Genomic DNA, 12,610 nt, shown 5'->3' on the forward strand with positions numbered 1-12,610 from the left:
CCTTTACAAGTCTCTCCGCATGCGCCCGGGCATCCCATTATGAGTCCTTGTCGACCTGACTGAACCGACATAAAATCCAGCTCCGTTTTCAACCAGACAGCAATACAGAGCTGGAATAATGGAAGAATTATCAACAAGGCTTCAACTAGAAAATGCTTTCCTCTCAATGCATTGCACAGACGAATCATCCTTAACACAGTGTAAGCTGATTGAGGGAAACACAATGATGGAAGCTCAATAATAAATCCAACAAATAGGGGAAAATAGACGGCATGAGGGTCTTTGGTGAAACTGTTTTCTAGATTATCAAACTGTATTGCATGACAAAAACATGTAAACCACAACTTAAAAGTGAAATGATTACTTGACATACAAGCATGCCGTCAATGTTCTGATGAAAACACATTATGGTTGATGGATCCATTGTGTTAGCATAGTACTAAATGTTCATCTTTGGATGGGAGGGCGGATGACACTAAAAACAAGGGATTCTTTTCTGGAAGACTAGAGCGACTTGGCTTCTCGTTAAATATGAAAAGCATTCATGACTCGTTCCTTCATAAACTGGCCTTCTTTTGACGTTACAATTGGGAAATATTGCAAATAAAACCGATTGGTTGCGGTCAAAGGATGACGTAGAAGCCATCCGATAACATTCGGCGTCTGATTGGTTGATTTACAGCTGATGGATTGACGCAATCGCATCACAGCAAATGGGAAGAACGTGTTTGCATTGTGCACAGGGAAGGGCGAGTGCATTATCAGAAACAAAGAAAACAAATACACAAAAATGGACGTCCTCTTTGTGTAAACGACTACAGTGACCCCCCTTCTAAACACATAATGCCACAGGACTCAGACGGAGAAATGAAAAACAGATATCCCTTCATCTTCACGACAGTGTCCTCCCCCGTTTATTTCTCTTCCGTCTTCCCCCGTCCCGAGTCGCCCCACGCGCCCTCAGAAGAGCAGACTCTGTCGCTGAGATATGCTGTTGACTGGAGAAAAAGACAAAAAAAAGAGGACGATTAGGCGATGCAAACAGACAGCGCTCAGTTGGCTACATGGTGCATGCAACATTGCACATGGTTAAAGGGATAGTTCACCCAAAAAATGAACATTTACTCATTATTTACTCTCCCTTGAGTGATTCCAAACCTTTATGAGTTTCTTTCTTCTGTTGAACACTGAAGAAGAAATTTTGGAGGAAGTTAAAAACTTGTAACCATTGACTTCCAAACTAGAAAAACAAGTACTATGGAAGTCAATGAAGGTTTTAAGCTTTTTTTTTTTTAATGAACAGTGTGGGGAAATAAGTATTGAACATGTCATATATTTTCGAATTGCACCAGATTTTGGTAAAACCCAAACAATATTAACATAAAAATAAAATAAAACTGAAAAATCTTTATGCAAGTAAAATGAAATGTGTTTAATACCTTAATAAAATGCTTTTTGGTGATTGTTGTTCAAAAGACGCCTCTCATATGGAGAGTGAAGTCACATGCATTGCTCAGGAGTTTCTCACAGACTTCAGCAGAGTGTAAAAATATTGGTTTTGTGGGTCTCGTCTATCAAATTTGATCTTTATTTTGTATTTTCTATTGGATTCAGATCAGATGATTGGGTGGGCCATTCTACAGCTTCATTTTCTTTCTCTGAAAGCATTTGAGAGATTCCTTGGCTGTGTTTTGGATCATTGTCTTACTAAAATGTTCACCCTGGTTTCATCTTCATCTTCCTGCTAATGTAGATGTTGGACTGAAGCTTCTAATTTTAAAATACACTGATGAAGAGCAGAGGGTTGCTGAAGAACTACTAAGAGATCCCAGCTGCGGTCTGGGCTTTTACTGACTGTCTACACCTCCCTTTCTTTATGTGTTCAATACTTTTTCCCTGCGTCATTTCATTTCAATACGCATAACTTTATTTGTAATAATTAGTTTTTTTATTTGCACATACAGATTTCAGGCATGCGATCAGCTGGACAAAAATAAGAAAGACGAGACAACACAACCCCCACATATGTATATCTGTGTGTCTAAATAACAAATAAATAATAGAAATAATAATTCTAAAAAATAATAAATAATATTCTTTAAATAAATTTGTTATTGCTCGCACAATTTAAGTTTCTTTTTTTTGTTGTTTTATCAGTTTAAATGTTTAGCCTAAAAAAATTATTTAGTCACCTAAATAATGTTAAATTGGTTTATAATTGTAACTTAATGACACACACCGCCGCTAGATGGCGCAACTAACTCTGTTAATTATTTTCCAATGATTATAATTTTCCAATAACTCTTTATTCCACGTGATAAATAACTACTTGTCAGTCAACAACTCGAACTGTAAAAAACATTAAGTCAAGTTGAATTGAGCAGCCTAATATGCTTTAACACTTCAACCTGAAAAATATATCATGCACTGCTAAAATGAGTTTATCACTTACACTTTCCCTTTCCTTCAGCGTAGTCCTTGCTTTTTAATAGGTTTAATTAATTCACAAATATATTTTTATACATTTCTATTATCATCTAAACAATTCCATGACAATTTCAGGTATAAAATTTCAGGTGCTAGGCTGTATAACAAACAAAAGTGCATCATGGCTTTATTTATAATGTACATAGAGTGCACATGGTCGTGAAATGCGAATGTGAGTGCGAAAGAACTGCACAGCCGCAGACGCATTTAAAGCAATTTCCTAATCTTGCATATTGTCAGCGGCTTCGTCATACGCGCATATTGTAGGACTACACAATATCATTATGCCTGAATGACGTCCGGAATGAAGCAGTTGACGCTCTTTCGTGTGCACAGATGAACAATGAACAGATCTTCTGCTTTGATGACGATGAACCTCACTGAGACATCCCCCCTCAAAAAGAAGAAAAAAAAACCCTTCGGATTTAAACAAATTACAGGTGACACCCAGTTGAGCTCGGAAAATACGCAAATGGGTATTTATATGGAAGAATCACATTCCTGACATTTCTTAGGTTGGTACGAACATTCATTTATTCATTCATTTTCTGCCGCTTTTCCAGGAGAGTCTTAGGAGAGAACCCCAGACTTCCCTCTCCCCAGACACTTCCTCCAGCTCCTCCGGGGGGATCACGAGGCATTCCCAGGCCAGCCGGGAGAGAAAGTCCCTCCAGCGTGTTCTGGGTCTTCCCCGAGGCCTCCTCTCGGTGGGACATGCCTGGAACACCTCCCTAGGTAGGCGTCTAGGAGGCATCCGAAACAGATGCGCGAGCCACCTCAACTTACCTCAACAGCGGCTATACTTCAAGCTCCTTCCAGGTGTCAGAGCTCCTCACCTTATCTATAAGAGTGCGCCCTGCCACCCTTTGAAGGAAACTCATTTCAGCTGCTTGTATCCGAGATCTTGTCCTTTCGATCATGACCCAAAGCTCATGACCATAGGTGAGAGTAAGAACGTAGATTGACCGTTATATCAAAAGCTTTGCCTTTCGGCTCAGCACCTTCTTTACCACAACGGATTGGTACATCAACCACATTACTGCTGCCACTGCACCAATCCGCAGGTCAATCTCACGTTCCATCCTTCCCTCACTCGTGAACAAAACTCCAAGATACTTGAACTCCTCCACCTGGGGTAAGGACTTTCCTCCAATCTGGAGATGGCAAACCACCCTTTTCCGGTGGAGCACCATGGCCTCGGACTTAGAGGTGCTGATTCTCAATAATGGTACGGACATCTGGTGAACATTTCATGTCTACAGCCCCTTTAGAAATATGTTTTCTGAGAAAAATGGTGACGTGTTCAATACTTTTTTCCCCAACAGTATCTCCTTTTTTAATAATAATTTTTTAGGATTTTAGGATTAGGATAAGACAGCAAAGATTACAAACAAGAAAGCATTGTGAATAAAGAGAGAGAAAGGATCAGCAAAGGACCTCAAGCCGGGAATGGTCATCATGGATCAGGTCATCATGAGCATCTCAACTGGCTATTGGGGCCAGCTTAAAATATCTTTTTTCGTGTTTAACATAAGAAAGTAAGTCAAACAGGTTTGGAACAAGTGCAAAGGTGAGTAAATAATGACAACATTTTATTTATTCTGTAAACTATCCCTTTAAAACAAAATTCACAATCACTCGTAAGGGCCATCAGAGGGTATACAGGGTCACAATAGGGACAGAAAGAGAGAGAGAAAAGCAGCGCTCACTTCATTTAGAGAACTGGGCATGAGAGTAGATAATGCTTTACCAAACCCAAACACACATCAACGTGCACCCAAACACACAGCCACCCAAACATGCTCAGTTAAAGCTCTAGAGAAGCCTGGGCTGTTTTCTTATTTAGTGAGGGAAGACGGGTGTTCGCTCAGCAGGCTAGAGTTTATTCCAGACTTTATTTACACTTGGGCTTCATGTAATAGTCTGGAATTTGATTTGACGCCAACTCATCGCTAATTCAATGAAAAAACACACTGCAGAAAAGTGCACTTTATGCCTCAGATTTATGTCTCCCTACACTTTTACTGTTAGCATACACAGTTGACAGACTGAAGTCTATTTCATGAATTACAAAAGAATGAATAAACTAATAATCTAATATTGCACTGTGAATGTTATGATCAAGTGAGCCTGTATTCTAACATTTTATTATTATGAGTTTTTACAATTTAAACAGCTGTTTTATACTTTAAAATGCAAGTTTTGATAAAAGTTGATATACATTTTATATTTTTGGTATAAAGTTGAATTTTTAACAGGCATTACTCCACTCTTCTGTGTCGATCGATTCTTCTGAAATCTTATATGCTGAGATATAAATAGAGCTCAACAGTTGATTCTGAAATTAAAAACTATTCATTTTCTCAATATGGAATTTTTTTAAACCATAATTCATTTTACTGTTATGGTTAAGATTTTTTTTTGTTATCTGTTATGAGCTCCGAGGTCATTAATTGCCTGTACACTACCTGACAAAAGTCTTGTCATGGATTCCTGTTGTAAGCGCAACAAATAATATCTTGACTTCTAGTTGATAATTTGGAAAAGTGGCAGAAGGTAGATTTTTCTGATGAATCATCTGTTGAACTGCATCCCAATTGTCACAAATACTGAAACCCGCATGGACCCAAGATTCTAATACAAATCAGTCAAGTTTGATGAATCATGGTTTGGGGTTACAATCAGTACGGGGGCACGCAAGAGATCTGCAGAGTGGATGGCAACATCAAAAACCTGAGGTATCAAGACCTTTGTAATAGCGCTGCTCCTCATACTTAAGCCTCCATATCAAAGTTCCTGAAAGCAAAGAAGGTCAAGGTGTTCAAGGATTGGCCAGCCCAGTCATCAGATATGAACTTTATTGAACATGTCTGGGGTAAGATGAAATAGGCGGCATTGAAGATGAATCCAAAGAATCTTGATGAACTCTTGGACTCCTGCAAGAACGCGTTCTTTGCCATTCCGGATGACTTTATTAAAAAGTGATTTGAGTCATTGCAAAGATGTATGGATGCAGTCCTCCAAGCTCATGGGAGTCATGCGCAATATTAATTCTTTTCCCACTGCACCATGACTTTAAGTTCTATACTGTACATTATTTCTGTTCTGTTTTGTCTAAGCAAAGTCAGACCTTACTGTCCTAATTAAATATTAAAAAATCAAAGTAGATCATATTTGATTCTGGTAAAATAAGCATAATCGAGAGGCCTTTTACACAAGCCACTTCTGATCCCAAATGATCAACTAGACGTCTAGAAGATTTCCTGTTCCTAAAACTTGGATAGGCGACAAGATTTTTGTCAGGCAGTGTATATGCATGTTAAGGTTAATTTTAAAATAATTGTTTAACACCACAATTTGTGCAGAAAAACTACATAATCCATGATGCTATACACGGAAAAAAACACCAATCAGAAAGCCAAAAAGCGTGCCAAATGCAGTTTTATATAATGCAGGTTCCCTATGCTCTATGCATATTTTGAAAGACACTTGAAATCCATTGCTTCTATGTATGCATGGGCCGATATAAGATTTTGATGGTGTGACAATCTTGGATAAAAACATCATGGTTTCACAGTATTGTGATTACTGCTCAAAAATATGTTATTTTAAAATGTCTGGATAAAAAAATAAAAAAATAAAAAAAACTTTTTTCCTATTGAACACAATGTATTTTATTTTAAGAAAGATTTATTTTGATGTAAAGGGTCCTTTTCTGCTGGAGATGTCCTAAAAAACTAAATAAAATAGTAAAAAAAAAAAAAGCTTAAATATATTGTAGAAATGGTTAAAAATAGCATTTAGCTGTTTTAAAACCCTGACTTTTCCAAACAACGGTAAACATTGAAACTGAATGTTCCATGTAAACACTTTTGGTTTCTGTCATTTGCAATGCTTCATGGGAATATAGTTCTTTTCCTAATTAAAGTCTTGTTCCTCTCTTTGTACACAGTGTTTAAACTGTGAATTACAGCAAAGAAAATACAATGTTGTCACATTGTATACATGGTTGGTTTAGTTCATTAACGGGCTTTTTAAAAATATCTATGGGGAAAATACTTCCAGAACCAGAGCTGTGAAAATGTAGTCAAGCACTAATGCACTCTAATATTAGAAATAAAGTTAATTTTAAAGTAAATTTTAGAAACAGTGATGCATTTTATTTCTCCAGGAGTAATATAACTATTTATTTGAATGTATTTGTAGAACATTATAAATGATGTATGTTGTATTTCCACTCGTTCAGTCTAAATATGCCAGCCTTTGGAGTTTCGTTTCATTTCATCAGTGATTTAACTGAACCAAGAGCTCATGGATTAACATTCATATTTAGCAGCGACTTTAAAGCTCTGAATAAGCGTTGAATAATTATAAGCTCTGGCTGGGCGGTTTCATCAATTCGTGAGCTGAATATATTATAGGGCCTGAGTGAAAGATGAGGTTTTTTTCATATTAAATAAATCACAGGAGAACCTGTCTATGAACGCTTAATGAGGATGAATGTCTCAAAGGTTTCTCAGCTGAATAATTTCAACACATGAATTGGCAATTTTCTTGGGTGTAAAAGACGTTTCAGTTTATCTTACATACAACAATCAATGGGGGGAAAATCCATCATTTTGCAAATGTTTTAATCATTTGCTGAAAACCAACATGGCAACCCTGGATTTGACATGCACAAATGGGATAGTCTGTGTACATTTGAATTATGATGAGCTTATCATATTACACACAGAAAAGGAAAAGGGTGACAAATGAGAGGGGTTGATTATAGCAAGTTAACGCATAACCATTCAAACAACTGTGAGAATGATATTGATCAGTGTTTCCCAACCCTGTTCCATGAGGCACACCAACAGTACATATTTTGAATGTCTTTTTTAATCTGACACATTCCTTTCAGAATTTGGAGTCTCTCCTAATATCCTGTTGAGTTGATTCAGGTGTGTTCGATTAGAAAGAGATTGAAAATGTGTAGTGTTGGTGTGCCTTCAGGAACAGGGTTGGGAAACACTGCTCTTAATTAAGGCAAAAACACTAACGTTAATGTTCATGTGATTGTCAATGTATTAATGTGACCTGTTTAGTTCCTATATTTCCTTATTCAGTTTATTAAAGTCCACATGAACCAGAAGTTACTGAGACTTATTTCGGTATGTTAATGTGCTTCCAACAGAAATTAATATTGAGTAGGGGCGGGGATTTCTTTTGCATTTCATTCCCTTGTAACTAAAATAAAAGTAAAAGGGACGTGTTTAAGAATATTAAAGATTACCATTTTTAAGTGGATTGCTACACATAGTTTAACTGTTCACCTAAAGATTAACAATGTACACTAGCAAAAAAAAAAAAAAACATTGCAAATTTTAATTTCACACAGAATTAACCCTTGCGTGCCGTTGCGGATGTTTTCATGCACTCTGGAGTAACATAAAGTCTTAACTTAACACTTTCTCTGTGTTTCAGCAAATGGAATGATTTTTGGTGACAAATCTTATTTTGACACATATTTTGAGAAATTCTTTGAAAATATTCAAAAACTCAAAACACTCTTGGCAAATTGACTACCCTTTTGTTATGTTTGGGGCTGTTATTGCCCCATTGACATCTATTATAATCACATTTTTTTTGATTGCAAAGCCATTGCACCACATCATCATGTATGATTGTTGCTGGCTTTCCCTGTTGGAAAGATGCAACATTTTAAATATACGTAGTGTTGATCATCAGTTGCAGTGCAAAGATGCTTAGTTTCTGGCTTTTATATAGAGTTAAATGGAGTAGAAAGTGTGAGTGTGTGCAAAATAAGCTAAATAAGCACCTCAGCTCTCAGAACATAGTAAACATTAAGTGTATTTATGCACACACACTATTTACCTCATTCATTGTGTTCAAGCGGGCGCAGCCATTTAAACACTTTTGGCTCCAGACTTCCAGTTTCCTTCGCTTCCATTCATTTTTAGATATTAAAAACAGCTAGTTTGCCTCTTAATTTTGCAAACTGATATATTCTGTGTTGTCTGTTTAACCATGCAAACACTTACAAGTAGTCCAAGTAGATTGATCAGTTTCTGCGGTTTATTATTCCTAGTCATTTCTTCCATAGGCAACTAAATTGGAAGTTCTAAAACGATCGCAAAAACGAGCACACTTCCACATTGAAAAATAAGGTCAATAATTTGCTGTTATACTCCATAAAGCTCCCTATAAAGGCCTGGAAATTTTTTGCAGAAGCCCATCTAAAGGGTTAATGCCGCCAACAGATGATCAAAAGAAAAATGACAAATTTGACCTCCTTCCAACAGGGAAAACCATCAACAATCAAGAATGCACGACTTTGGACCATGTTGTCCTAAGCTTTTTTCTTTTTAAATGATGACTTCTCCGTTGACTTGTCTTTACTTCAGATTAAATATTATTCCCTGCTTCCACAACCTCCACACTGCCTGGGGTGGAAAGACTGGATGTATATTTTCTTGGACATTATAAATATGGAATTGTCTGTGGCAAGGATGAATGACGCTTCTATAAAAACTATTACCTCATGGACATTTGCTATAACCAAGATAAAAGAAATGTTACTGTGATCTTTTATAATTTTTTTTATTTAACCCATGTGTGAAAGTCCAATGTATCTAATTTTGTTAAAAGTGTTCCTGTAAGAAGTTTAATGTACAGCCAAATGTAATTAAATTTAGTTTTTTATTTACTTTAGGGTTTTTTTTATTTGGCTCCGATTTATTTCCTTTTATTTCTTTATTAATTATTTAACATTTTTCGCCCGGTATGGGTGGGTTGATATTACCTGGGAGCTAGCTCTCTGCAACTCTCACATGGTCGCCCACTGAAGCTAAGCTGTGCCTGGTCAGTATCTGGATGGGAGACCATATGAGAGAGCTAGATTGCTGCCGGAAGTGGTGTTAGTGCCAGCAGGGGGCACTCAACCTGCGGTCTGTGTGGGTCCTAACGCCCCAGTATAGTGAAGGAAACTCTATACTGCTCAGTGAGTGCCATCTTTTGGATAAGATGTTAAACCAAAGTCCTGACTCTCTGTTTATCGAAAAAGAGTAGGGGTTTAACCCAGCATCCTGGCCAAATTTTCCCACTGGCCTCTGTCCATCATGGTACCATCCCGATATGATAATTGGCTTCATCACTCTGTCTCCTCTCCACCAATCAGCTGGTGTGTGGTCTGGCGCAATATGGCTGCGTTACGTCATCCAGGTGGATGCTGCACACTGGTGGTGGATGAGGAGATTCCCCCAATGTGTAAAGCACTTTGAGTGTAGAGAAAAGCGCTATTTAAATGTAAGTAATTATTAATAATATTATGAATTATTATTAATTGAAATTGCAGTCTTGTCTATAACAATGTATGTGACATTATTTCCACCTGTTTAATAAAAATGTTATCCCAAAAAGAATGCATGATTATGGTGTTGTGGCTTTGCAATCAAAAAAATGTCATTATAATGGGGCAAAAACAGCCACCAGCATAACGAAAGAGTATTCAATTTGAACAATACACAAGAGTTAAATGCATGCATCAGAAGAAAAAGCTGTATTTCTCTAATTTTTAGGCTGTGCATGTCCATGACATCTTAAAGTCTACCAACAAACTCAGAGATTTAGTCTTTTTGAGATATCTGAGGAGTGATTCAGACGTGGTTATGCAATTCCTGTGGGGCACAACTGGACAGTAAGTACAGATGAACAGGAGACTCGAGGGAAGAAATGCGGTTTTGTTGTTTTGTGGCCTCCTGCATTAAGAGGAGGGCGACAAATATGTACCTAAGGTGTGCCGGAACCTTAGACATCTTTGCAAAAGCTCTGGAGTGCAGTGAAGTGGCGGTGTTAACAAAAAAATAAAATAAATAAAAAACACACATACATCAACGCACATACAAAAAGCCAAGGAAGAGAAGAGAGAGAGAGAGAGCATGTAGAAAACACAACGTTAGCACTGAATGACTTGCATAATACATGGAGCTTAACAAGAACTTCCTTTTGCGAACGTTTAATGTGACATCAATCAAACGGACTAAAAATATTTGAAGGTAAACTTTATATAACTTAAAAAACCGGATTAACTTTTGAAAATATTTGAAATATATTTATTAGGGCTGCACAATATATCTTTTCAGCATCGATATCAAATGTTTGCATTTTCAATAGTCACATCGCAGGATCTGCAATGTCGAATTGAGCTCATAGTTGACCAAAAGCCACAGTTGAAAATTCTCATGATTTGTGGAGCATTGCAAAGTTTAATTGTAAAGTTACTGAATGTTTGTCATCTGCAAGTGTTTTAAGGGCTTGTGACTGTGTGAACATTTCAAGCCATGTAAATAATTCAGGCACAACAAATTATATTGTTTGTAACTGTAAAAAGATTAATTGCAATTGTGTTATAGTTGCCGTTTGATTATTTAATTTGTGTATCTGAATATTGCTTTCACTTGCACTTTTGCTTTACTGTATTTATCAACACTTGTGATTTATTAATTGTATTTTATGCAGATGCTCTCCTCCACAAAATCATTACAGTCCATCGAAAAGTTTACATTTTTATTTTTAATTTTCCAAATAGAGCTATTCCAGTCATTTGGTAAAACTGTACTATTGCAATATGGGGAAAAAGGGGAAAAAAGTATTGCAATGTCAGTTTTTTCCAATATCATGCAGCCCTGATATCTTTTACAGTAGATTAAATACTTTAGAAATGTTTAACTCAAGGATTTTCTTTTAAATCTCGAAAGCAAGTTAATTCAAAGAATGGGATATTTAAACAAAATAACATTTCATATACAAAAACTACACTATAAATTCTTGGATTAATGATGCAGGAGTTAGAGATCTATTTCCTGCAGAACTGTATTCAGATATCACACAAAAACGTGGTTGGTCACTTTACAGTTGTTCCCTTTCAAAATAGAGGCTTCCCAAGCAGATTAAGGTTTTCAAAAGACTAAATAAATTCTGTCTGTCAGAGAGTAATGGCGGTTGACATGCCATTCACAGAGTTTCACAAACGCACTGTGCGTGAGCTGACAGATGAAGCTCAAAACCATCATCATAAATCATCATTCATCTGCAATGAGCTTTTACCTGATTCTGACAAAGAGTTCGTCCTCATTCCTGGCTCCTTCTCCAGCTGAATTTCTTGAAGTGCAAATATTGATGTAGCTGGCGTGGGAGAAATACAGCAGTTACATTAACACACTGAACTCAAACAAGTTCTAAAATCAAAAATAAATAAAATATGATCTTTTTTATGAAACATAAGTTGTTGATGATGTTTTTATAGCATATTTGTTATAGTTATATACAGCTGAAGACAAAATGATAAACCCTCTTGTGATTTTTTTCTTTCTTTTTAAAAGTATTTTTCAAGTGAGGTTTAACAGAGCAAGGAATTTTTCACAGTATTTCCTATAATAATTTTTCTTCTGGAGAAAGTCTGATTTGTTTTAGTTTGGGAAGAATAAAAGCAATTTTAAGGTCAATATTATTAGCCCCTTAAGCAATATTTTTTTCTACTTTTCAACAGAACAAACCGTTGTTATACAATGACTTGCCTAATTACCCTAACTTGCCTAATTAACCTAGTTTAAAGTTAAGGTTTGAATAGGAATAGTATTGTCAAAAATACCTAGTAAAAGATGTGCTGTCATCATGGCAAAGATGAAATAAATCAGTTATTGAAAATGAGTTATTAAAACTATTATGTTTAGAAATGTGCTAAAAAAAATCTGCTCTCCGTTAAACAGAAATTGGGAAAATATATATAAGGGGGCTAATAATTTGAATTTAATAATTGAATTTAAAAAAAAAAAAGTACTTCAATAATTTGATGCATGTTTAGTTTATTTTATTTTGTTAGTTTTATATTTAAATGGGACTCAAAAGGAATTTAAAATTGCTGATTAACATTTGATTGAATAATTCCCTTAACAATTCAATAATGGATTTGTGGTGCAAAAAAAAGTGGTTGAATTTCAGATTTGTTTACTCCAGAATTCTATTCCAATGTCACATATTTACTATCTGGTTCTAGAATCTGATTGGCTGATAGCAATGCGATATTCTGCGATAACAGCACTCGTACAGCCTCCTCACCCTT

At 36.2% G+C, this 12,610-nt stretch overlaps 1 protein-coding gene across 4 annotated transcripts in view; it reads right to left on the reverse strand.

Moving 5' to 3' along the window:
• Window positions 1-294: 294 nt before the first annotated feature.
• cdk16 (cyclin dependent kinase 16) overlaps window positions 295-12,610 on the reverse strand; it is an 84,504-nt gene continuing 72,188 nt past the window's right edge. For 2 of the 4 annotated variants that reach the window (XM_087264261.1, XM_087264259.1), the window contains 3 exons: window positions 11,596-11,673; window positions 10,279-10,317; window positions 295-998 (listed from right to left, as the gene is read on the reverse strand). In XM_087264261.1, coding sequence (XP_087120387.1) covers window positions 961-998; window positions 10,279-10,317; window positions 11,596-11,673 — 155 coding nt within the window. In that variant the 3' untranslated portion in view covers window positions 295-960. The remainder of the gene's footprint in view (window positions 999-10,278; window positions 10,318-11,595; window positions 11,674-12,610) is intronic. The other 2 variants (XM_087264262.1, XM_087264260.1) reach the window with 1 other exon arrangement.

Source organism: Danio rerio, chromosome 8 (assembly GCF_052040795.2).
Source record: "Danio rerio strain M-AB ecotype USA chromosome 8, GRCz13ab, whole genome shotgun sequence".
Lineage (NCBI taxonomy): Eukaryota > Metazoa > Chordata > Actinopteri > Cypriniformes > Danionidae > Danio > Danio rerio.